Here is a 24,771-nt window from a genome sequence, read left to right as displayed (position 1 = left end):
TTTAAGGGGAGCCAAAAACAGCCCATTTCCAACCCCTCATTACGAGAGGACCCCCTCTCCTGGAATTCTTAGACCCCAATTTGAAAACCACTGATCTCCAGTAACTAATGCTTTGATGTTCTGCCAAAAATTCATTCCACCTTTTACTTCTATGATACCCAGGCAATAATTTATGACCTAACTTTCCATTACATCTAAGAAGAATAGGATCCATTATACTATAGGACCTTTTCCACAGGTACTATAATTAGGCCTGTCAGGTAACTTTAATTAACCAGCCACACGTGAATCCCTCCCGTTCTACATTGGACAGGCCAGAACCTCTATGGCAGGCTGAGCTGATTCTCTCAATGAGATAGAACAGCATTAGCTGCACCACGAGGTGTGACTCGCAGAAACACACACTGTGGGGAGCAGCGTGGTGCCTCTTCCAGGCAGCCTGGGGTCGTCCTGGGGACATACCTTGGCAATAGTCATGGCCCTGATTTTCTCGATGTCAATCATGCAGTAGTGCCAGGACACCAGGCTCTTCATGTTGATGTAGAGTTGGTTCCACAGAGCCAAGATGGCTTCGTAGTATTGCTCGATCCTAGGAAGCCAATGGGAAACATGCTAAGCCTAGCTTTCAAACTTTCCCATGTTCCATACGGGAAACCTGGCCATGACCACACAAGAAACTAAAGAACTAACAGTAATGGGTGAAGGTATAATTTTCACAACATTCAACGTTGCAATACATTTAGACTAATTTACTCCCCAAAGTAAATGCTCAATGATCTATCCATATTTATAGAAGGTTAATATGCAAAGTGTCCCTTCATGAGTTCAAACTGGAGACAGGGAGTTCAATAACTCACTATGATGCGCACTGACCACCAGAGGGCAGTGTGGAATGAATGAAGGCCCTGGACGGCAGCCAGAAGGTCTCCATCAGCCCTGATCACCAGCCAGGCCGAGGGACCCACTCTTGAACGAATTTCATGCACCGGGCATGAAATATACTAATACCGGGAATAAGATATACTAATATTAGTATATTTTCAATCATTTTTATCAAAATATACAGAATTATTTTTTTGGTATGTGCTGTTTGTTTGCAAAACACACTTTTTAGTATACAGAAGTCTACACTGGACAGGACTTCAGGAAATGCTGATGGCTGCTGAGGCTTAGAAATGAGCACATAGGACTCATTATGCTTCCCTCCCTATTTTGAGGGAGCTGAATATTTTCCACAACTAACAATTTAGAAGAATCTGCCATGGACAATCTGTAAAATGAATGTTTGAGGAACAAATATTGATATTAACCCTTTGCACTCCGAACCATTCTGGACATTGGCTACCAGCTACTCGACGCTATTTTGTGGCGGAAACATGCGTTGAAATAACTCAATTCCCCGTAATCACTAATAAACTGCAATGTCCCCTGAGAGGGGACATCCGAGTGATATGCTAGAATTCCGATGTCCCCTGAGAGGGGACAGCGGAGTGCAAAGGGTTAACAGCATGGCTACACCCAAATTACTGACTGTCTAAAAAGGAAGAACTTTGAAACAATGCCTTTTAAGCAAATGACAATTACATACTCTAGCCCTCTTACAGTCAGACATTCTTCCTGATGCTCCCACAATAACCGTAGTAACTTCAATACAAAATTGTAAGACAATGTAAGGGGACCTTCATGAGGTTCCTTTGGAGGGGGTAGTTACAGGGACAAACGGTGTGTTTAAGTTTCTTGTGTAGCATTTGCCCCGTTGCTCCCCACTCCCGTCATGTCATGGGTATGAGGAACTTGAATAACTCACTTGCCAGCGAGGTCCACAGCCAGAGGATTCGGAGGAGGAATAATCAGGCCGACAGAGGGCACGAGCATGTCCACGCCGCCCGGGCCCGTCACGTACCACTTGCTGCGCTCATTGTTGTCCTTCAGGATGCACTCATCCCCCTTGTGCACTATTTTCTGTAAGGCAAGCCACCCGGGTTTTGGCTTTACTCATGAGAACACATTTTTATCTTTTTTCTCAAAGATAGAAACAGAAATGAAAATGTGCAAACTATTTGAGCTTTTTATCTTATTAGTTTTTCCTCACATGAAGATAATCTTTACACAACCAACAATATTAATGCTTTAATAATACATGTGAGCCTGTGTGTATAAAGGGAATTAGATGAAGTAATTTGCCAAAGGAAACCCACTAATAAAGCAAAAACTCACCACATGGCTTTTCTTTGTTTGTGATTTTGTGTTTTATATGTTAGATTTTAATGTGTGGGAGTCACTTGTCTTATTCATTTGCTCTTCAAATTTTTAAATAAAGAATTCTGGTATCTGGTCCTCAGAAAAATAAGTTTATAAATTGACTCCAGCATCTAAATAGCTTCCTAAGTTGACACCATATAGCTTCTTAAAATGGGTAGCTAAAATATGATACTATCTTAACTAGTGAAATGTAACAAGCTTGCTATTCATGTACTTCACTCTCTATTTTAACTTCTCATGTACACATAAACTCTTAAAACATTTCTGCATGATAAAATAACTCCATTGTTTTATAACACTTATCCAACCAACTAAACACATTTTATATTTCTTAAGTCCTCCATGATTTTTGTAAGAAAATAGAGCTGTGGGAATTACATAAGAAATTACTAAAAACAAGTCCTCTTTCCATACAAATACTTGTATTCACCGCGGTGCCTGCAGACTTGGTGTGCTCAATTACTGCATAAAATCTGCAATGACATGTGCTCTATCTGCAGCAGGATGCTCACATGTGTTATGATAGAAGTTTAAAGATGAGCGTGATCACAGACTAACACGTTTTGCATATTAGAAAAAAAAAAAAAAGAATGAAGACTTAGAAGCGTTGAAAAATAAGCCCTGTCCTAATCACTGACACTACCATGTGACTGTGAACAAGCTGCTGCGCTTTGCTCAGCACTTGCTACTTTGTGTACAAAAAGACATTAGCTGTGGTTCGCTGGAACCTGCACTGAGTACTGCTCTCTTGATGGACAAAAGTCTGTACATAAAGGAAGGGAACGCTTTGTTGTCACTCTGCAGACGCCAGTACCCACCTGGTCTTGCTTGTAGTCACACAGAGCCCTGAGAATAATGGGCTTGCTGCTTCTGTAGTCTGGGTTCCTCGGCTTCAGCTGCACAATCTTCTTGGACTTGTTCACCAAGTTCTGTACCTGACGCTTGTATTCAAGGATTTTCTCTCGTTCTTTCTGCAATGGCAAACAAAATCATGCCTTAACACAGATACTCTCTGGATTTGGGGTAAGGTTTTTAAATGGCATTAATATAGCTACTGTGACATTACAAATGACATATTGCTGTATTTGCATTAGCTGTAAAAAGCCACAAATTCATCTATCTTCAGGGACTATGGGAACCTTTCATAATAAGCAACTTAAGAAGCTACAGAGCCGTGAATTAAGTGGGCAGGAAAGAATATCACTGGGTAAAAGGACACTGAAGTTGATAAAACTTGAAGTATGCTTTTCCAAAAGAATTTTCATGTTATCCTCCCCATTTTAATTTTGAGCAATAGTCATTACTCTAGCAAAAGTAATTTTCAACAGTAGCTGAGCATGTAAAGAAATTTATTTTGAGAAAATCCACTGAGAGATGAAGAAAACACTTGTCTGAGCTTTAGACACGTGTTCTATACAATAATGCAAATCCGCAGTCTGAACTGCGTCGGTGGGGGCATTTTATCTGCCCTCATAAGACCGCCGAGGGCCTGGGCCTGGGCCTGAGATGGTACCTCCAGCTCCTTGATCTGGTCCAGCAGGCGCTGCAGGGGCATGTTCTTGTCACAGGGGTACTTCTTCCTGATGGAGTCTTGAAGGCCCTTCAGGTAGGCTTCAGTTGACTGGGCCTCTTCAAAAAACTGTTCAGGGAGAGAGTAATCCCATGTCCATGAAAAACAATCCAATAAGCAATATCACCTACTACTCCTATTTCAAGGACAATCTTCCCTAAGAATCTGTTGCTCAGTGGCTAAAGAAAAGGTCGTAGCAGGAAGTATTTTGACTTATGTGACAATAGGAAACTATTTGAGTGACGGATGACCAGGTTACCAATCTATGTTCCTCAACATTAAAAACTAATAAGTAGTATTTATGCAATGTTTTGGACATTGTTTTCAGTACTTTTTAAAACATTCAGAAGATAAGATATTATGACCTACAAGACAATTAAATTATTACTAAGTATAAAAACCTGAAAGTAGGCAGCATTTTCTTTGAGATGAACATCAATGCACTTGGTGATCTGAAGAATCCAGCTCCACTGCGTCTGAAGAGTGTCCATGTAGGCCTGAAACCAGAAAACATCACTGTCTACCACCACTCAGCCATAGAGGGGCATCTATTCTACCACAAGTACGTGAGCCTGAATGAAAGCTATGAAATATTTTTTATCTAATTCCAAATCAAGGAAACATCTTTCTAAATATTAAAAACAGAATGTTCCAACTGGGAACTCTTGATATGATAGAAATTAAGTTTTAAAACAAGTTTTAACAAATAGATACCATTAGGAGTATCAGACAAAACACTCACCCAAATGGCACAGCTACTGACCAATGAGAACAGACACTGGGGACAGCCCTAGAACAGGGATCCTCCACCACACAAGCCCTTTTCCTAGGCCATGGGAGGCCCAGGCAGCCAGGTGAGGGCCTGAAGGGCTTAAGGCAGTGACTCTTACCAACTGATATGGAAATACTTAAATTTTCTTAACAACCAACATGATCTTACCAGTGCTACCAGCTAATGTCAGCCTTGAGCACAGCCCAGAGATGGCAGTCTAGGGCAGAGGTCAGCACACTACAGCCCCAAGGACCACAGCTGGCCCGCTTGCCTGCATTTATTCACAGTTTTATGGTCATGCTCATTCATTTACATATTGTTACGGTTGTTTTCACACTACACAATGGCAGTTAAAGAAGTTCAATAGACACCAGATGGCTGGCTAGTCTAAAATATCATCTGGTCCTTTCCAGAAAAGATTGTCCTGCCCTGGTCCAGGTCCCCATTTTATCCTAATAAAAACGTAAATCTCATGACACCAACCTCAATTTTGTCTGAAGCTGGATGCTGATTGAGGACAAGCTGGTCACTTTCTTGCTTCAGCTTATTGAGCTCCTTTTCCTTAACTTCCAGTTGACTCATGCGTATCTGTGAATGAACGAAAAACAAATCCTTCAGCCACGTCACCAACGGCCTTCCAGCACTTCCACCACAGGGTGTTAAACACAAACTGCATCTGGGAAATGGACACCACCAAAGAATCTCGTCGTGTTTTCCTCAAGAATCCTGGCATTTTTAAGATTGGAAAGGGCGTCTGACATCACTCAGTATGTGGCTGAGGCCAGCCTGGCGATACGTCTCTCCAAACTCACACAGGTAAAGTGACAGAGCTACAACGAACACTGAGACCTTCTGATTCTAGGTTTTAAAGCACCCTGCTACTGCGCTACACCACTCTAGGGTATGTGAGAGAACTAATTCTTACACTCTCTACCCTCTTCTGGGAAGTTAATGCATAAGTCACTGAAAGGAGTGGTTTTCCATGACCGTTTTAACAGGCTGAATCTCAACGGGCTGGTGAAATTACTGCGAGTCCATCCATCCCTGCCTCCAGGTGAGCATCTGCTCCTTGGGGACAAGCTTACGGAGAAGGCCTCCTGTTTCTGGGCGATGTTGGTGTTCTTGTCACTCCAGTCGTAGAGCAGCTCCTCCTCCTCGCAGTCGTTGATCCACATGATCTCCCGGGACGTGGCCTGGATGATGTTCTGCAGCTGTCGCAGGTGATCCATTCTCTCAAAGGACGCTTTCTGCAGGGGACGTTCAAAAGCAGCATTAGTATATCTACATGCAGTTAATGGTATTCTCTGCAGATTTCACAGATACACCTGTATGGTCCCTTAAAAAAAATAAAACATCCCCCAAAGAAACCCCACAAAAGCAGTAAAATATTAATCTCTTGCATCCACTGACCACCTGGTGTGTGACCCAGCCAAACATTCAAGGAGCAAGGGAGGGAGCAATTCTAGAATCCCTGAAATAGCCGAATCCAGAAGGATCTTCATTCGGATACTGATGTTTGGGTTCAATAATTAGTTTTAGACTATAACTTGGAAAATGGGATTCTTCAAGAGATAAACCAAGCTTTTCCTGCCCTTTCCCAGACCCCCAAAATGTAGGCTGCCATCAGTCACACCCCAAACCTAACAGAAGTGCCACTATTAGCCACCTTATTTAAAAAGAGGCACTGCCAGTAAGAAACTGTTGAGAAAGTGAAGATAGGTGACACAGGCAAAAGAATGGAAATATAACTTCTCCTGAGTCAAGTAACTGATTCAGAGCTTACCATCAAATGGTGACAATGGTCTGGTAACCTCTGTCTAAGAAAAGCAAGCCTTATTCTTGCCTACACCTCATTAAAAGACTGAAGTTCACCCGTGGAAAAGCTTTATTGCTTTAACTGCAAGCATGACTGATGTGGCACTTGACTCGCAAACCAAACAGCACTCAGTACTGTCTTCAGAAAAAAATCTTTTAAAATTCAGTTCTAACGGAAACCATCAGTGGAAATATTAGCCTCTTCGAGCCCCTAAGTGTGCTTGCAGAGTCCTGAGATATAACACCTAGCAGGTGCCTTACCCCAAGGCAGTGCTCCGTGTTTACGGAGCTGCACTGAACTGAACAGGAAGACTTCAGAAATAAGTTGGCTTACCAGCAGGTTTTCATACTCCTCCTCCAACTGGTAGATGGCAGCTTTCTCACGCTGGAAGGCAACAAACAGCAGGTAATGATTTCATGCCCCTTTTGGGTTTGTAGAGAAAGAACAGTTCCTCCAAACCTCCTTTTTGTCAGATCCTCGCTTTACATCGGTCGGCAGACTGTTTTCTCTAGGAAATCTTTCACTCATAGGGACCTCTCCCCAGCTGGTGTGAATGTGAACCCTCGCTGGTCTGGCAGTGCCATCTCCTCAAGTGAAGGCCTGATCACTGTCACTTAAAGACTCATTGTTACATACTTGTAAATGTTTGAAAATATGATTTAGGACTCCCTAGATCTTAGGGAAAACTGGCCAGATACTCAAGTGAACAAATGTTAAGGTGAAAAAGAAAGCCAGGAAAAAAAACAAGGTGGACGAGTAACTTTGTTCTAAGAAAAAAATTAAAACAGTATGTTGCCCTGGCCTGTGTCACTCAGTTGGTTGAGCTTTGTCCCCTACACCTCCCAGTCAGGGCACATGCCCAGTTACAGGCTCCATCCCCTGTAAGGTGCATGCAGGGGGCAGTAAGTGATGTTTCTCTCTCACATTGATGTTTCTCTCTCTCCCTCCTTTCCCCTATCTAGGAAAAAAATATTTTTAATTCTTTGGAAAAAAAAAATATATATATATATATATAAGTCTAGGGGGAAACTGAGCGCTTAAAATCAAATGAATATTTTATGTTGTAATTCTCAACCTAGCTTCGAGTCAGTAGTTTTAGCAAAGGAAAGTCAGTAGTTTTAGCAAAGGAAAGTTATAATTTCCCTCAATAGAGAGACGTTTTAATTACCACATAGAAAAGAATTCACCAAGGACATAAAACTGTGTAACTGTTGGATTTTCCCGATTTGAAGAGATGCATTCTGCAGAAAAGAACTACCACCCCAGAACACTCATTTACAAACTGCACACAAATGAGTGTTTGTATACCCTTAGCCTGGTGTTTAACTGCCCTCACCCAGAGTTAACACAATCTCTGGTAGATCTATCAGATTCTACTTCCCCATTTGTGAGAGGGGATTTTTAAAATTTTCCAGTCATTTGGGAAAGTAATCATAGACTAATGTTTCAGACAAAACTGGCTGGGATCAAGTAACTGCACAATCCCTCACTATGCTTTTTGGAGATTCTAAAGTGAAATATTTTAAAGTACCAGGTCGGCTTTAATTTTGTCCAGTTGCCAGCGGTAGTCTCCGATAGCGTTGTGGATGCTCCTGTGGCTGGCGATGTGCTGCTCCACTGAGGCCAGGTCCACGCCCCAGGAGACCATGTCCATCTCCGTCTGCGGAGGGAGAGAGAGTGCCCTTCATTTCTGACCCTGTGCATCGGACACACCTTACCTCAGCACCAGGGTCAGCGTACCAGGGCCACACACAGATCCACTCAGATCAAACTGAATATTCAATGTTGAAACCAAAAAATCTTTTTTAAAGGCTTGGGATTTCCAAACAGCTAAGAGGGCTTGCTGAATACTTCCCTCAACTTGTCTGACCCCCAGGCTCAAGATGGCTGAGAGGTGATTCATAAATGAGCTCCTTGAAGCCTAGATGATGTCCTCTGAAGAAGAAAAGTCTACATGTACATATGCAAGTGGCGTGTGTGTGTGTGTGTGTGTGTTTGTAGTGTGTGCAATACCTATGTGCCACACCTAACATATAGTATGTCATAAAATACTGATAAGTTTCTACGGTTAGTCATTTTAAAATGGCCACCAAAACAATCATATACTATTTACTTCCCAAGCTAAAGAGGTAACCTAAAAGTACTTTTGTTATTTTTTTAAAATTGTTTTTGATTAATATAATTTGTTTGACTCTTTAAATCCAGCATCCACTATTACCTTTTAGGATACAAAACGACCTATGGCTCATTTCAAAGAAAAGTTACAACAAACTCCCAATGCCTGACCTTCAATTAATTGGTAACACTGAGATTGTGGATTTGTATTAGCTTTTTAAAAATTAAATCTAACTTCCTATTTTGTCTCTACTGCTTCAAATTTAAAAATGTCCCATAATAAGAATCAAATACATTGTTCCACAAATTTCATGCTGTGGCCAGTCTATTATCTCATCTTTCTCTTGCATGAGCTCATGTACATTTCCAAATCACCTGTGTCATCTCCAAGGCATTCCAAGGGCAAACATTCCAGTCTCTTATTACAGCAAGAACACAACACATGTTGTTCTACGCCACATCCGTGTTCTAACATACTTGGCCAGTTCTCAGAAAGGGAAGCCATTTCAGAGTCAGACAACTGAAATTTACCCAGGACTTTGACCCTTCTCTCCCACAGCTCCTTTTGGGCTGAACAGAAACAGGTGAGTCACTGGGTCTTTAATAAGATGACCAGGCTCCCGCTCAAGCCCCTCATTACCAACCTTGTGTATAGTATCTGATTGGCCCATCAGCACAAACACAAATCAGGGGAACAAAACAAAAACCTGGCACAGGAGATGGTGACTGCCTACTCATTGTGCTGCTGGAGACTGTTCCCTTATCAGCTGGGCCCTGTGGCTCAGTCTCCTGGGACAGAGAGGAAGAATGCAAGCTATGCTTTGGGAAAGAGGGGATAAGAGAAAAGGGACCCAAAAGAATCCCAGAGCAAACCAGCAATAAGTGATAAAACTGCCTATTCTTTTGAAAACACAGAGGCCATCTGATCTAAAAATCCTGGCTCATCCACTGTTAAAAACGCTCCCTACTCCATGACAACTGAGTCCGTGCAATATGCCATTTTCCAAAATGTTTAAATGTTGCGCCTTTGCTTCAAAGAAATTCTTACAAAGGTACACCCAACATGAATACAGAAAATGACAAATTCTGAGTTGTCATTTTACTTAACAGTCATAATAAAAAGAAATTAGGGAATTGGATGTTCCATAATTTGGTTCAAAGGTTGATTAACCTAACGTTAAGGTTGTTTAACCTTAAGCCTTCCTTTGACCTCTCCATCCCCCAAGTACTGAAGTGCCACCTTTCCCCAGGCCTATCTGAGCAGAGTTTTATTACAGTTCAAACACAGTATTTAATTCTACTCTTTTCTGCATAAAAATTTGGCATTTGAATGTGTGTATTTTGTTTTCTTCAATAATAATCATTTTCAAGGCCATGGAACATATTTTTTGAAACCACAATTTCTGGCATGGTGCCAATACATCTAAACTGCTCAAGAAATGTGTGTTCAGAGATTAGAAGGGAATTTCACAAAATATACAGGTGTTTAGTCACTATGTTGCACATCTGGAACTTATATAATATTGTATGTCAATTATACCTCAACTAAAAAAAAAATAGAAGGGAATTTGAAAACATGCAATTAGGCTTGTATTAGGTACCAGGGATTAATAATTTTTATTCTACCTCCTGTAATGGTGTTATTTAGCACTTATAATAGGTGAGAGGAAAAGTAATGAATGACTATTTAGTCTCCTAAGCCCTCACCACTTAGGAAAATACACATACAAAAAATTTTAGGTTGTCAAGAAATTTTAATAACACTGCTGCGTTGATCCAAACCAGTGTTTCTTACCACCACAACCACACTGCATAACAAACAATCTCTCCACAACTTATCATTCTGACATATCCACCTTCTCAAGAGAAGGATGCCTCACTAGTGCAGGTTTTCATTATAAAATTCCCATCGACATGATTATGGCACATTTCTACTGCCACCTGTTCATTACAGCACATAATTACCACATAAAACAACAAAATAGTAATTAACATTGGAAAATACTTTATAGAAACTCCGGCTCTCAGGAAGGCTCTGCACACTAGTGTTGCCATGACTTCACCTTACTCCCACACAGTGACCTGCGATTGCACAAGGCAGCTGACACTTCAAAATATGAGGTGAGCAGCCTGTGAGTCAAAACCAGAATATCCAGTTTTAGCCAGTTTCCAGCTCCTTCAATTTTGTTAACATTTTAAATGAGCCTCCACAACATTCTTTTGTTTTTTAAGTACCTGTCAGTGACACAGATGAGATCAGCTACCATTCAAGGAGATCAGTGAAGTTTGTTAGCACATGAAGTCCCACAACAGACAATTTTCCGGTTGTGCACAGAAAGAGCTAGTCAAAATCTACTACTTAAATTATCCCTGTTAAATATTACCTGTGTGATAAAAGTTTGGTTATGGAGCAATAAGGCTAATTCTCTAAGCCATACAAAGGGAAAAGAACTGACAAGTTGCATACATTTCAAAATAGAAGCCCACTTTCAAATTGTATATGAGGAAAATCCCAAAAGGAGCAGGTGGTTGCTGCCAGCGGAGGGCCAGCACACCCTCTGTGCTCCTGACTGCCCGGGCTGACCCTGCCCCGGTCCATCCCTCTAGCCTACAGACTTGGAACGTTTGAGAACAGCCCTTGTCCCTCTGGAAGCTGCTTACTTACCCTCTGCTGCCTCATCCACCCCAGACATTCGCCAGTGAGGCGCTTGGTGAATTCATCCCACCCGGAGCCGCTCTGACAGGTGTACCCTCCGCCGCCCTTGGAGCTGGCCCTTCGGACGCGAGGGACGCTGATGGCTTTGTACAGGGCCCGCATTTGCTCCTGGAGCTGCAGCAGCCTGAAAGGAAAGGAAGACAATTATCCCCGCACAGGAACAGCCCAGGAAAACACCCCTTTTCTGGGTCTCCTTAGTGTCAGTGTAGAGGCCACAAACGTTTTATTTAAAGAATATTTTTCTTTACCACTTGATGTGAATCTTGATCACATACAAAAACATAGATATGAGGAACTCAAAGCCTGAAACATCATAGAACATGCCTTGGCTTTGCCTAAGCTGGCCACACCTTCCGCTTTCTCATGAGTTTCACCATGGGAATTTTGAGAGCAAAATTCCAGGTAGCCTGAGAGCAAAAATCAGGCTGCATGTCTCCACTTCAACTGCATTTCCAACTCTAAGACTCTGAATTTTTTTTTCATTAAACTGAGCTTGACTTGGTATCAGACTCTTAGAAGACAAATGTTTCTTGGAAGATAAATGGTTCTAATGTGCCAAAGGCTTTTCCATCCCCTCAAGAGAGGTACAGTGAACATCTTCTAACTCAACTCTTCAAAATACACACACTCCTTTAGGCAGGTCTGTTCAATTCTCATGGCAACTTTGTGATTCCACAAAAGATGAAGGTAGTGGTTTTAGTCACTTTGGATTTGAGAGACATAAAGATGCAAAATGCCAAATAAGGAGCCTGTCCCTGTGACTATCGGTGCTTCTTTCAAAAGGAGACCTGGGTCCTGGGATTGAGGGGAACTGATTGTGTGACATTCTCTGGGGAATACCTTTTCTGATAAGCATCGCAGGGCTGGCCCATCTGCCGCATCTCTCTGATCAAGCTATCAGTAATTTCCATCTGGTCATTGGCCTGAGCAAAACACTCATCCAGTTCTCTGCTCCGAGCCAGCTGTATTCCATCTCCATATTTCAGTTCCTAAAAAAAAGGATATGAGAGGTTCTTTAGCCAAAACCTGTGGACTATATTTTAAATTTTCACTGGGCTTTTAAAAGCGTATTTACAGATTGCTGATCTTTCCCTTTCTTCTGTATCTTAAATGCCTATCTTTCATATTTACACACAATTCTCATATAATGGGAATATTTCTGAGGTAAGAACACTGCGCCATTACACTGGCTAAGGTCTTTCAGACACAAACTAAACGTTTGCTGCATCTTATGAGAAAATAAATTTTCACTTCTTAAAAAAAAAAAGCTCTTTAATCCACTGCATTCAGACAATGGATTTCCTGGGTTTGATGATGCATTCATTATGTGAGATGTCACCTTGGAGGAAACTGAGTGATGGTTACCCAAGACTTCTTGTGAATCTAGAATTATTTTACAATAAAAAGGTGTGTTGTTTTTTTGTTTTGTTTTATTTTTAAAAGGAAGCTTCCTCTGTTCACATAGAAAGGCTGATGCTTCAGTGCCGTATATGAGCTTACCTAGAATGTTAGAATTGCTGCTTTCATTCGGCTTTAGCCAAATGACCTTTTATTTCTCTGAACAGAAATGTTAGTGGACATGGTACATTTCCCTGACATCACTGCACCTCAGTGCATATAAATATGAGAATATGATGCCATATAAATCTGTGGAAATACATGTAAAACATATCCATAGCCATCGCAAACTGTCCAGGACTGGGTGTGAATGTGTTCAAAGTGAAGTCACTAGTACCCCTGCTTAGCTTTCTGTAAAGGAATCATGTGAGCATTTTTTAGAATATATTTTTTATTATTGATAGTATTACAGATATCTCCCTTTCCCCCCACCCTCCTTTACTGTTCTCCCCTGATCCTCTACTCACCCCCAGCTCTTCACTACCCTACTGCCCGTGTCCATGGGCTGTACATATAAGTATTTAAGTTCTTTGGTTTATCTCTTCTCGTCCCCCCAAGTCCACATCAAGGTATATCACTCTGTTCCATGCCTCCCTGCTTCAGATCTTATTTTGTTGACCAATTCATTTTGTTAATTAGATTCCAAAAGTAAGATCATATGATATTTGTCTTTCTCAGATTGGCTTATTTCACTGAGGACAATATTTTCCAGGTCAATCCATGCTGTCCCAAAGGGTAAGAGATCCCTCTTTTCTACATCTGCATAATATTACATAGTGTGAATGTCCCACAGCTTTTTTATCCAATTGTTTACTGATGGGCAGTTGGGCTGTTTCCAAATCTTAGCTATTGTAAATAACACTACTATGAACATAGTTGGCGCATACATTCTTTTTGATTGATGTTTTTTGGGGGTTTTAGGATATATTCCCAGAAATAGGACCACTGGATTAAACAGAAGTTCCATTTTTAATTTTTTGAGGAAACTCCATACTTAATGTAAACATTTAGAGGTGTGTATTTCAAATCAGGCACTTGAAACAGCCAGAACTAGAACCAAATTGGTTTGCCTAGCCCCAAATACCTTTTTACATGGATTAAAGTAAAGTTGTCTTTATAATTGGACAAGATAAACCAGAACAAGAACCCATGCATTTTTTAAAATTAAGAAATTAGAACATTAAGATTGCCTTCAAAGAAGTATATAAATTCATTTGATTTAAAATCCCTCTTTTTATTTAGCAGGGGTCCTGTTGGATGAGTCAGATTTCAGATACAGCCTGAGCATTAATTAATGTTAGCATTATGGAGACTGAAGAGATACTATAAATTGGGGACGGAATGGAAAAAATGGCTACGGCCCCACCATTTTCTAGCCTGTTTTTAGCAAACTCAGAGTTAATGTGAATACTACCGTCTTCTAAAATAAACACTTTAAACAAGAAGAGCATCATGGGAACCGTGATTTCCAAGCTTGTTTCAATGAGATCATAGCTTTCTCAGTAACACCAAGGATTATCATAAGGCTTTCATAAATGTTACCATTTTTTCCTAAAATTTCAATAGTTTATTTTAACACACACACACACACACACACACACACACACACACACACATATATATATATATATATATATAAAATTGTTTTCTCAAATAGAATTGTTCTTACAATATGGTTATTTTTTACCAAAAAAAAAAAACCAAAACATTAAATTGATGGTGTACATCACAATCCAGTGACATTCAGCATTTCTAGGAAAAGAAAGTATTAAAAAATAAATGACAACAGGTGGCTGCAATTCCAATAGGTTGTCACAATCAGCAGTGTAAACATTTGTTGAAAAAAGTGTAAAAACTAGTTTCCATGGTTAAGCCAGCATTACAAGCAGGTTAAGAAGATATACATCACTATCTCGTCCGTTTTGAAAAGATAATCTCCTCAGTGAAAGAGGGCAGTGAATGAGGACACACGGGTGAGGACGAGGAGAGTCAAGCCAACCGGGAACAAAACGGGGCGTGGGTGATACTAGAGAAAGAGAAAGCTCACCGGCTGCACAATCAGCTCTGCCCGCATCAAGCAGTCAGAGCAGTTCTGCAGAAGCTCCTGGATGGTGTTCTGGTTCTGGTGCCTGGATATCGTTCCAGTTTGGCTGATGAGGCAAACACAATGAAGCAGGCATGAATGACTTTTTTCAATTCTGAAATAATTTCAAACTTTCAGAAAAGTGACAAAAATGAGACAAAACACTCCCTCAGTCCTTAGCCCAGATTCCCCAGTTAACATTACCTGAGTAACCCCGCCCCCCACCCTGTATGTAAGTGCATTTATACATTTTTCTGAACCATTTGAGAACAGTCATGTCCCTCTAACCCAAAATATTTCAGCACGAAATTCCTAATAAAGATATTCAACTATATAACCACATTGAAAATGGATTGAATACTAGTTTCTACTCTACAGAAGTTTTTTCACATTTTGCTAATTAGCTCAATAATGACCTTAACACCAAGTTATTTGTGTGTGTTTTTTTCCAGGTCCAAGGTCCAACCCACAATACTCCTTTGAGTTGTAAAAACACATTTCTGGCAGCTTCTCTATCACACATCTTGCTTCCCTTCCACCACCACCACCACCCACCCTCTCTGCCCCCCAATATCCATAAAGCCCAGTCCCCAAGTCCCTGGGGACAGACCTCAGAGAATAAAGGTGTTGCTGGCAAGTCTGGCTACAGGAAATAGTAGAAGATAAGAGAAAAGCTTATTCAACAAAAATACTTTCTGTAATCACAGGGAAAGAAAACATCAGTAAAGAAATAATGGTGTGAAGAAAGTGATGGAAAGGTAAGCATCTTTAAATGCAAAAAACAAGCCACTTTTCCTTTCAGATGATCCTAGAATATTTTTCTCTACGATGCTCATCCACATGTACATGTCAAACGAACCACTTTTCTGGAAGAGGCATGATAGAAACCTTAAAACAACAGTGGTGCTTAAGAAGAAAGGTTGTAGATGTTCCATATTTTAAAGAAAGACATTACAGGAATTTAATTTGCACCAGATGTAAGTAAAAAGAGAAAGGTATAATAACACAGTCTTACTTTTAATTTGCCTGGATACATTATGCCAACGCACAGCCTACTGTAGTTTAGTTTAAGACAAACGTAAAGCATATTAAATTATTGTTTAATGATTGGGAAAAGGCCTCATGAATGGGCTACAAGAAGCCTGTGTCCCTCGTGAGACTTCACAGGCCCCCAGGGCCGCCTGTAGATAAAACTGATTGACGCCTGTTTGATGTGCGGATTTTCTCTTATGTGCGTCTGTGTCTGTGTCTGGGGTGGGTGTGCCTGTAAAAGTTTTAAAGAAATGATTTCACTGTTTGAAAAAAAGGGTTTGAAAAATGGCCCAAGTGAAATGCAGGCTGTGCTGTGCACACATGGGGTAAAATCCAAGAACATGGGGAACTTCTCCCCCCAGGCTTCATTCGGTGTCATTTCACATCGAAGCACTCACCGACTTTCTCTCCGCCACCCATGTGGTCCCTCCCTGCAAGCAAGGCTCCCCAACAAGCCCGCACTGGCTGACTCTGTGTGGGTGAGGACCCAAGCTTTCCCTGCGAACCACTCCCAGGTGATGACATGGCTCCTCCAGGCAGGCCCAGGCGAAGTGCCGCCTGCACTGCCCACCTATCAAAACCAGGTCACCACACCCCCATGAATGCAGTCAGTCTTTCTTCCACTCAGAATTACACTGGAAATCTGGCACACTTCTCGTCCTGCTGAGGGATAAACAGGGCTGCTTCCGTTGTCTAAACTTGCACAAAATTCCAATTGACTTAGAATCAGAACACTTTCCAAAATATACTTATTATAAAATGGAGGAAAGAAATCCAAGAGACAGATGAAAAACTTCGGAAATACAGAAATCTCAGTTAGAACCTTAGGATGGATAAGGAATTAGGAAGGTCCTGTGTCATTACATTTGCTTTCTTTTATTGAAGGGAGGTGAGAGCAACCTTTCTTCTGAAACATTTAGTAATTCTGTCCAGTAATTGGTTTACAGGGCAATTCTCACAAAGATTGCCAGTCCCTAGGATATAAGTGAAAGGCTACCCCTTAGCACAATGGAAAGGCCAAGCTTCTTAAATGATTTAATAATGTGCACTCCTGCAAACTACCATAAACCCAGCTATTAGACAGAGGCAGGTGGGGGAAACTGAGTGAGGAGTATGTGAGAACTCACCAGGATCTTTGCAACTCTCCTATAAATCTAAAATTATTCCAAAATAAAAATGTATTTTAAAAAAGAGAGACCAACTCAGCTGTTAATGAATATACCAAAGTGTACATAAGTCTTCTTAAAGCCAGTTTATGACTAAATTCATTTGACAACAAAACATAAGGGAAAAAGAAAGGTGAGGCAATTAAATGTTGGTTTAAAATAGTGAACTTTCCACATTTTTTTTTTTGTGGTCCCCTCCTACTTTTAGAAAACATTCCTACTTCTAAGAGAGCAGTTGATGTGTCTATTAAGATAAATCATCTTATCTGCTTCCCCTCACTTTCATGCATCTGAACTTAAAAAAACAAACAAACTTCATATGCTGTTAATAATACTAAAAAGAATTATTCATGCTTTCTGAAGGACTTGCATAAGTTTATCACACATGCCCTTGATGTCCACCAAAACACTGAGTTTTGCTTGACATTTTAGTAAATAGATTATCAACTATGTAGAAAAGAGGAATAGAATGCACAAAAATCTAATCCCTGAAAGGGTCAAAAATGAAAAGCTAAAGTGTTAGAACAATGTAATAAAGAACCTTTGGTATTGCTATTTGTCTATGGGAAACTATGAATGATTAACCAAATTTCACCAATAACTCCTGAAGGCTGTGTCTGGTCCTTAAAGCAGAATCTCACTTCAGTCTGAGAATGGCTACGGACACCCTTTGGAAGCTGACCTAGGTGAGAAAGAGAACCTTTTGAAGAGCTGTCATCAAAATGAAATGGAAGGAGACACAGGCCTGAGGTTTAATGACGGGGGGAAGACAACCCACCTTCACATTTCAGTTTGCTGCCTCAGCCCATTGAAGAACCCACAGGGAACTGGCTGCACTCAAATCCAGGAGGAAGTGCAGATAGAAAGAATTTTGACCTATGGGGTCAGTCGGGTGTCAGACAGTCAACACTGTGCAGAGCTGGATTCTTCAGCATGACAGCCTGGAGAGCTTGCTTCAGGGAGCATGTGCATTTTTTTAAGTTGTGTGTCTCAAAAATTTTTAAGTCACATCCTATTTTTATTGACCTCGCTACATTTTAGATCTTTTTTTTTTAATCTCAGAAATTTTCTAGACCTCAGTTTTTCATCTGTTAGGCTACACAGTATCGACAAGTTCTCTAGCTCATGCTTTCTATAACTCTATTTTATAAAACTCATTCCTTCTTTGAAAAAAATCCAAAAGTCTATGTTTGCCAATTCAATTCATATACTGAGCGTACTTTGGGAAAATGCAAAATTCTATCAAATGTGAAAAAATAATTTTTAAATAAATGAACATATTGAACAAGAGTATAAGGATTTAAAAATCTCTTTCCTTGAAGAGATTTTCAGTGTTGGTACATACAGATGTTAGGGGTGCAGAGATTTTTAATCCATGTTAGGAATGAACTAACAAGCTCAAAGTTTAATTTTTAAATCCCATTTCAGTGGCATGAAGATGAAAGATGGCATGAAAAGAAAAGAAGAGAAAAGGAAAGAAAGAAGATAAAGAAGAGAAGAGAAAAAATAAAAATTCATTTGGGCCAAATCAATAAAAAAAAAAATCAATTTCTTAAACTAAAATTAATAGCTGTCCTTAAAAACATAACATTTGCTCTTAAAAGTTTTTAACTTTCTGAAATTCTGTTTTATCTTCAAACTCACAAAGACAAATGACTCATGTTTCTTAAGTTCCTTCTAAAACTTGTTTAAACAAGTAGGGGTTCCAGCAGATTGCCTTAAAGATCCCTTGTCAGTGGCTAAAAGGAAAACATGTTGTGGATTTTAATCCAAGGATGGAGCACATGAACATGTGAACAATATTATAGAGCTTTGTGTGTTTTATTTTACCACCTCTAAGTAACACTCTTTTCTATAAAAATGACTCCAAAATTAGCTATCTGAAGGCATTAGTTTAACACTTGTTACCAAGAATATAAAAGAACAAGGACAATTATTTTGAAGAGAGGCACGCAGCACTACAAATTAAAAATATTTTAAAATAATAATAGTTACTCTCCTTGTTTTATAAAAGTAATTTTATAACAATCTATTCTGTTTATTAGACCCTTGGCCCCTACCACCTAACTCTGTATTTCTTTTGTATATATACTTTCTCAACCATTGGATTCCTTCTTTCCTATCCTTCATCTCTGTCTTTGTACTTCCCTATCATCTCTATCTCTATTTCTATCTCCAGTCTTTCTTTTGTCCATCCATCAATGTAGGGTCCTGTACAAATGCCAGAAATGGTATCATGTGTTTTTGCATTCAGGTTCATGAAATAATGGCCTCAGAAAAGCTAGATAACTGTTGGAAATATAATTACATAATGCAATAATATTAATCTTAAAACCAATTTGCATAGCTCTTTATAATTTTCAAACCATTTTCACATATACTATTTTGAGTTTTTTAAAGAATCTTAAGTAAAAAAAAAAAAATGTGGTGTCTGTAAAAAAGTATTTTTACTTCTTAATTTGAGGCCAATGCCCTAGCTCCAAGACTCACTAAACTCTACCATCCTCCAGAAGTTGCAGAGCAAATGCTGCCTCCTCTATCGAGCTTTCCCACACACACCTCTGCCCTCATTCCACTATTTACACACCTGTCTTCCCCACTCCTGGAGATCAAAGTGCCACCTATAGTCCCACACCTTCCACTCCTGAATGCAACTAACAAAACAGAGTTTGCACAGAGAAGGTACTTAATGTATGTTTGTTTGATTTAGTAAGATCGAAGAAAAACAAAGTCAAATAAAAGACTGATATGAGGATGTTGCCACCTATCTCATTTCCCCAATTTCCAAAGCTCAATCAGGTAGCACATCTCTCCCCACCCATTCCCACCCAGTGAGCGGAAAGGTTTTGTTTTTTTTCCCTACAAATTTTTTTTTAAAAGGGGCTTCTCTCTGATCCTTCATTTTTGTCCTCACCCAGGAGCTTTGGAATCAGTACTCTAATAATAGTTCCATTCCCTTTCCATGTTTATTTTTTTCACACTATTTGGGGTGGATTGGGGGTGGGGGAAGACAGATCACATATCATAAACTTCAGAAGACTTTGAAGTGGAGCAGACTTGGAGTCCACTCCCTGCCCAGCCACTTCCAGTTGTACAGTCTGTGATACTGAGCAAGTTAGACTCACTGCGCCTGGAGTTCCTGCATCTGTAATGTGGAGGCACACCCACCTCCTGCGGCTGCCAGATGCTGGACCCACTGATATCTGCAAGGCCCAGCAAAAACTAAATCCTCACTGCAAGCCAGCTCTTGTGTGGTAGCTGCTGTTGATATGACATGGTTCTTAAATTTCATTTTGATTTTTCACTTTGAAATTTTTGCCCCAGTTCATAATTTTAAAGATATCTTGCAGTAAATTAAGAATGGGATGAGAAGCCAAAAAAGGAAAGAAAAGAAAGAAATGAATTGAGTATTAAGTGTGAGACATTGCAGAGGCTCCTAAAATTACCTACAAGATCCCCAAATAATAGTTTAAGACAATTGTAAGAGAGTGATACATTTTAACAGCATGGAAGAAAGGCATTGAAGAGATAAGGAAATTCAGAAAAAGATGTGTTTCTTTCCTCTATTAAGCAGGGATGACAAATGAATACTTGGTCCTTACAAATTCAATGTCAAAATAGGGATTTCTATTTCTGAACTAGTTCTCTATATGAAAACTTCTATTTATTCTGAAGCCTAAAAGAATCACTTACTGATTCTTTTAGGCTTCGGAATAGTTATCTGATTATCTATCAAGAAGTCAACTCCTTTTTAAATTTTAAATTTTCTTCAGGTATCAGATAAAGCAAGGAACATTATGTTTGTGTGTCAAAAATTTTAATTCTAAGCAAAAACTTAGACCTCTTACTAACATGTTGTCATTTTCATGAAACACAGATGTCACATTCTGAGGTCTTTGAAGGCCCTGGACCCTTCCAGCCCAAGGTGTAAATGACTGGGCTGCACTAGCATTTTACAGTAAGTTGCTTCCAATGAGTTGCTCACTGAGTCTTGAGGTCCGAGGGCCAGTGGCTTCAACATCAGAACCACACCTGACCATTTTCCCATGAGTGCAAGAGGGAGAAAGAGAAAGACAAAGGGTGGGGCAGTGCTCCAACGCAGAAGCCTCCAGACTGAAGCAGCACTCTTCCAGAACCACACCTTCTGGAAAGACTGGTTATCGGAGAACTGAGTTAGTCTCTCCAGTCACACCCAAGTCCTCCTTTGCTCCACCCTGAGAAGTCAGCATTGAGGCATCAGGGGCATCAGCAGTTTTTCTTCTTTCCCAGGACATCTCAATCACTGAGCAACAATGAGTTACACCCATATTTAGGAAAAAAATTAACTACTGTTGAAAGCTGTTTTGTAGATCTGACCAACCATTAGTTAGCTGAGTGTAGCATCAGACTGTTTTGCTAAGCAGATGGAAACTCCACAGGAGTATTAATGAAAGAACACAATGATTATGAAATAAATATTTTACAGGAATGCAACAAATTAATGACTAAAAACTCATATTAGATGGAAGAGTTTACAAGTAGAAGAGACAAATCCTAATCACTACAGTTCGATAGTTTGATTTTTTTTCTTCTTGAGTCATTGTGGTATGCTGGACTTAAATGTAGCTCAATCACTGTGTGACCAGGGCCAAGTCGATTAATTACTTTAACCATAGTTTTCCATCTGTAAATTGGGAAGTTTGTCATGAGGCTTGAAATAAGTATATAATATACCTGGCACATCATAGAAGTGTTTGCTAGGTGATGGTAACTATTACTAACCACTGATCTGATATTTTTTAAAATATATTTTACTGATTTTCTTTTTCCAGAGAGGAAGGCAGAGGGACAGAGAGCTAGAAATATCGATGAGAGAGAAACATCGATCAGCTGCCTCCTGCACACCCCCACCGGGGATGTGCCCGCAACCAAGGTACATGCCCCTGACCGGAATCAAACCTGGGACCCTTCAGTCCACAGGTGACGCTCTATCCACTGAGCCAAACTGGTCTCGGCTGATCTTTTTTTATAAAATATATAACTTTTTCAAATTTAATAACCATGTAAATGTTATCTGCACATATTAAGCTAAACTGAATCTTACTTTGCAATCATTCCCCAGAAAAATTTTTGGAAAATCTATTCTATGAGTCACCCAACTCTCAGCCTGTTTTCTCAAACTCTCCCTTGCCTCTCCCAATCTTAGCTGAAGGTGCCACTCCACCTAGCAATTCTATTTTCCTGACATACTGCCACCAAACTAGATCTGACTTTTGTCACCTCCCTCCTTCACTGGTGTACTTATTTCCTTATGCCAACCCACTCCTGCAGGCTCTCCCCACTTCACGCCACCCTGCCCACTGAGGCCACAGAAGCAGTGCAGAAGCCCTCAATGCAGGAGACCTTCACGGGCTTCAGTGAAAATCTGCCATGGCTCCCCTCTGCCTATCCGAATCCCCCCTCCCCTCCACGAAGTCAAGGTCTCTCAGGCACTAGTCCCGACCAATCTTCCTCCTTAGGTCTTACTGCTTCCCCAGGTACAGTGAATGCTCAGAAAGGACATCACTCCATAGGCCTTGAATTTGCTCCTTGTTTTCCACCTCTCCAACTGTTCTCATGCTCTCTCCCCCTGGAATGCTCTCTGCCCACCACCTTTACCAGCTGAAATAAATACTCAGTCTAATTCAACACCACTTCCTTTATATAAAGTCTTACTTGTTAAAGTCTTACTGGAGTTGCTACCTTGTCTCCTTTTGAAGCCTCTCAGTCATTTATACCCTTCTTGTCCATAATCCTTCTGTATTAGAGTACTGTGTACTTACTTTCCTTTAAAGAGCAGTGCTCCTTTAAAGAAGCCTTTTATTTTCACATTTGAAACACCTAACACACAGCAGATGCTTAGTAAATATTTGCTAAATGAATGAAGAAATGGAATTGAGATACTTTCCTTGTGCAAGTACAGAACTAATACACAAGGAACACTCTTAAAGGCATAGGATGACAGCGGGACGGAGGAGAGGGGCCTTGGCTTCGCACTCAACTCAGCCAACAGTGGACTGGGGTTTGGGGAAAGTCTTCATCTCCTTGTCTCTAAAGTGGAAAAGTGAGGTGTTTGTACGGCTTACATTCCCTCTGACCCCAATTCAGAGCAAATGGACCTATATGTTTCATGCAAATATATAGTAGGCTTCTTTTAAAAAGTAGTTTAAAACAAACTATTAAGGGTGTCCCAGAAAATGTATACACACTTTAACAGCTGACAGTTCAGCTTTGAAAGTGAAATGTATTTTAATAAATACTAACTTTGTAATTATCCAAAGTGTGTATACACCTTTTGGGGACACCCTATATATCAAATAGTGATCACATGCACTTTAGTTTTGAAATCATGAGCTCTGGAGAAAACTAATAGCATTATGGCCACATTTCTGAAGCTTAATAACTATATTTGGCTTTTAATCTTATAAAATCCACACTTTAATCAGTGAAAGATTTAGCTGTGGGACTCTGTTACTTGGCCACCAAATTTTACGACAAATTTGTAATTTATTTTAACTATAGGAATAAAATTAATAATTCTGCCTTAAAACAATAGTAATATAACATCTATACAAGAAAAACCCAAAGTTTATATTTTTAAAAACATACCTATTATGTTATCCAGCACATAACATCTACAAAACTTTAAAATATTAAGTAGAACAGAGAAGTTAGAGAAAATAGATTCAAATTCCATGCAGCCTAAAATAAAGAAGACGCAAAAGACAGGTCAGGAACGAAGGAGAATTAGAAGTTAGATATAATATGGTCCTAAAAATTGACAATTGTTAATAACGGGAAGAAAAAAGCAAAGATGTTTTAAAGTCACGTTTAAAAAAATAAGAATTGAGCTCTACACACTCAAATCAGTTTCTTAGGGAAGGGCTAAATACAAACACTGCGCACTTGAAAAACTACCAATCTAATTCAGCTATTAAAATATCAATTTTTAAAAATAAAGTCTGAATTTAAACTCAACCAGTAGTTTTCATGCTCGTTTTGTGCTTTAAAAACAAAACACCTTCGCGGGGTGGGAGCAGGGCAGAGGGGGGAGGTTATTGAAGTGACAAACAAATCCCTCCACAAAAACCAGAAAGCCTCCCGGAAAGCAGGTGCTGGTGCATGCCCGCCCTTCCATCAGTCGTCATTATTTTAAAATGCAGACTCTGCTTTTGTGGGTAATTTTGTATTGTGCTAATCCTTCAGTTCTAGTAGCGTGGGAAGCACTGAGGCAGGCCCCACAGGCTTGGGGAAACTCCAGGGCGCCCAGTGCCTCCGGGCCCTCAGCCAGACGCTCCGCAGACCCGGCTCATCCAGGCGCAGATAGACACCCCTCCCAGAGTTAGGTCATTTTTCACTTGGTCTGTTGGCCCTTCTCAGAGGTGTAAACCTTGACAGGTTTATAATCCGCCTTTCGGTTGGGATAACCGAACACAAGAAATGATGCTATACTGTGAGAAAACATCCAAACTCCCCAAAATGTAGTTTCAGTAAAGAATCCTTAAACCACGTATCTTTATGAAGTTCATTAAGCAACACATTAAACTACAAATTCCTCCCACAAGAAGCCACGTAGGTTTAATTTCAATGAACAGTAATGTTTACTGTCAATTTTAGAAATAGAGACTCTAGGCTAACAGAAGCATATTTAAAAACAAAAACAAAAACGAACAAAACAAACAAACAAAAAAAAAACTACACACCAAAAACCATCTTGGTTCCTAAAATGCCACCAAAAAAGAGCTGCTCAAGAATTCTTGAACATTCTGGCTCGGACTGAAAACTGTGGATATTGAAAATGTGCTTTCCAAATACTGGAAGAC

The 24,771-nt window shown here is 40.0% G+C and overlaps 2 protein-coding genes across 3 annotated transcripts in view; one reads left to right on the top strand and one right to left on the bottom strand.

The window, feature by feature from the left end:
* Nucleotides 1–24,771, top strand: part of LOC311618228 (histone-lysine N-methyltransferase SETMAR-like) — a 407,000-nt gene that overhangs the window by 21,652 nt on the left and 360,577 nt on the right. The window lies entirely within an intron of this gene.
* Nucleotides 1–24,771, bottom strand: part of DSP (desmoplakin) — a 41,427-nt gene that overhangs the window by 14,854 nt on the left and 1,802 nt on the right. For both annotated transcript variants that reach the window (XM_084873220.1, XM_084873221.1), the window contains exons 2-13: nt 14,697–14,799; nt 12,092–12,240; nt 11,201–11,375; nt 7,952–8,080; nt 6,754–6,804; nt 5,690–5,851; nt 5,088–5,192; nt 4,234–4,329; nt 3,776–3,901; nt 3,081–3,233; nt 1,808–1,962; nt 463–589 (exon numbers count right to left, since the gene is read on the bottom strand). In XM_084873220.1, coding sequence (XP_084729346.1) covers nt 463–589; nt 1,808–1,962; nt 3,081–3,233; nt 3,776–3,901; nt 4,234–4,329; nt 5,088–5,192; nt 5,690–5,851; nt 6,754–6,804; nt 7,952–8,080; nt 11,201–11,375; nt 12,092–12,240; nt 14,697–14,799 — 1,531 coding nt within the window. The remainder of the gene's footprint in view (nt 1–462; nt 590–1,807; nt 1,963–3,080; nt 3,234–3,775; nt 3,902–4,233; nt 4,330–5,087; nt 5,193–5,689; nt 5,852–6,753; nt 6,805–7,951; nt 8,081–11,200; nt 11,376–12,091; nt 12,241–14,696; nt 14,800–24,771) is intronic.

The sequence above is a fragment of the Pipistrellus hanaki genome, assembly GCF_964339955.1.
Source record: "Pipistrellus hanaki genome assembly, chromosome: 2".
Classification (NCBI taxonomy): domain Eukaryota; kingdom Metazoa; phylum Chordata; class Mammalia; order Chiroptera; family Vespertilionidae; genus Pipistrellus; species Pipistrellus hanaki.
The sequence above is the reverse complement of the archived record's forward strand: the minus strand, read 5'-3'. Positions and strand labels throughout refer to the sequence as shown.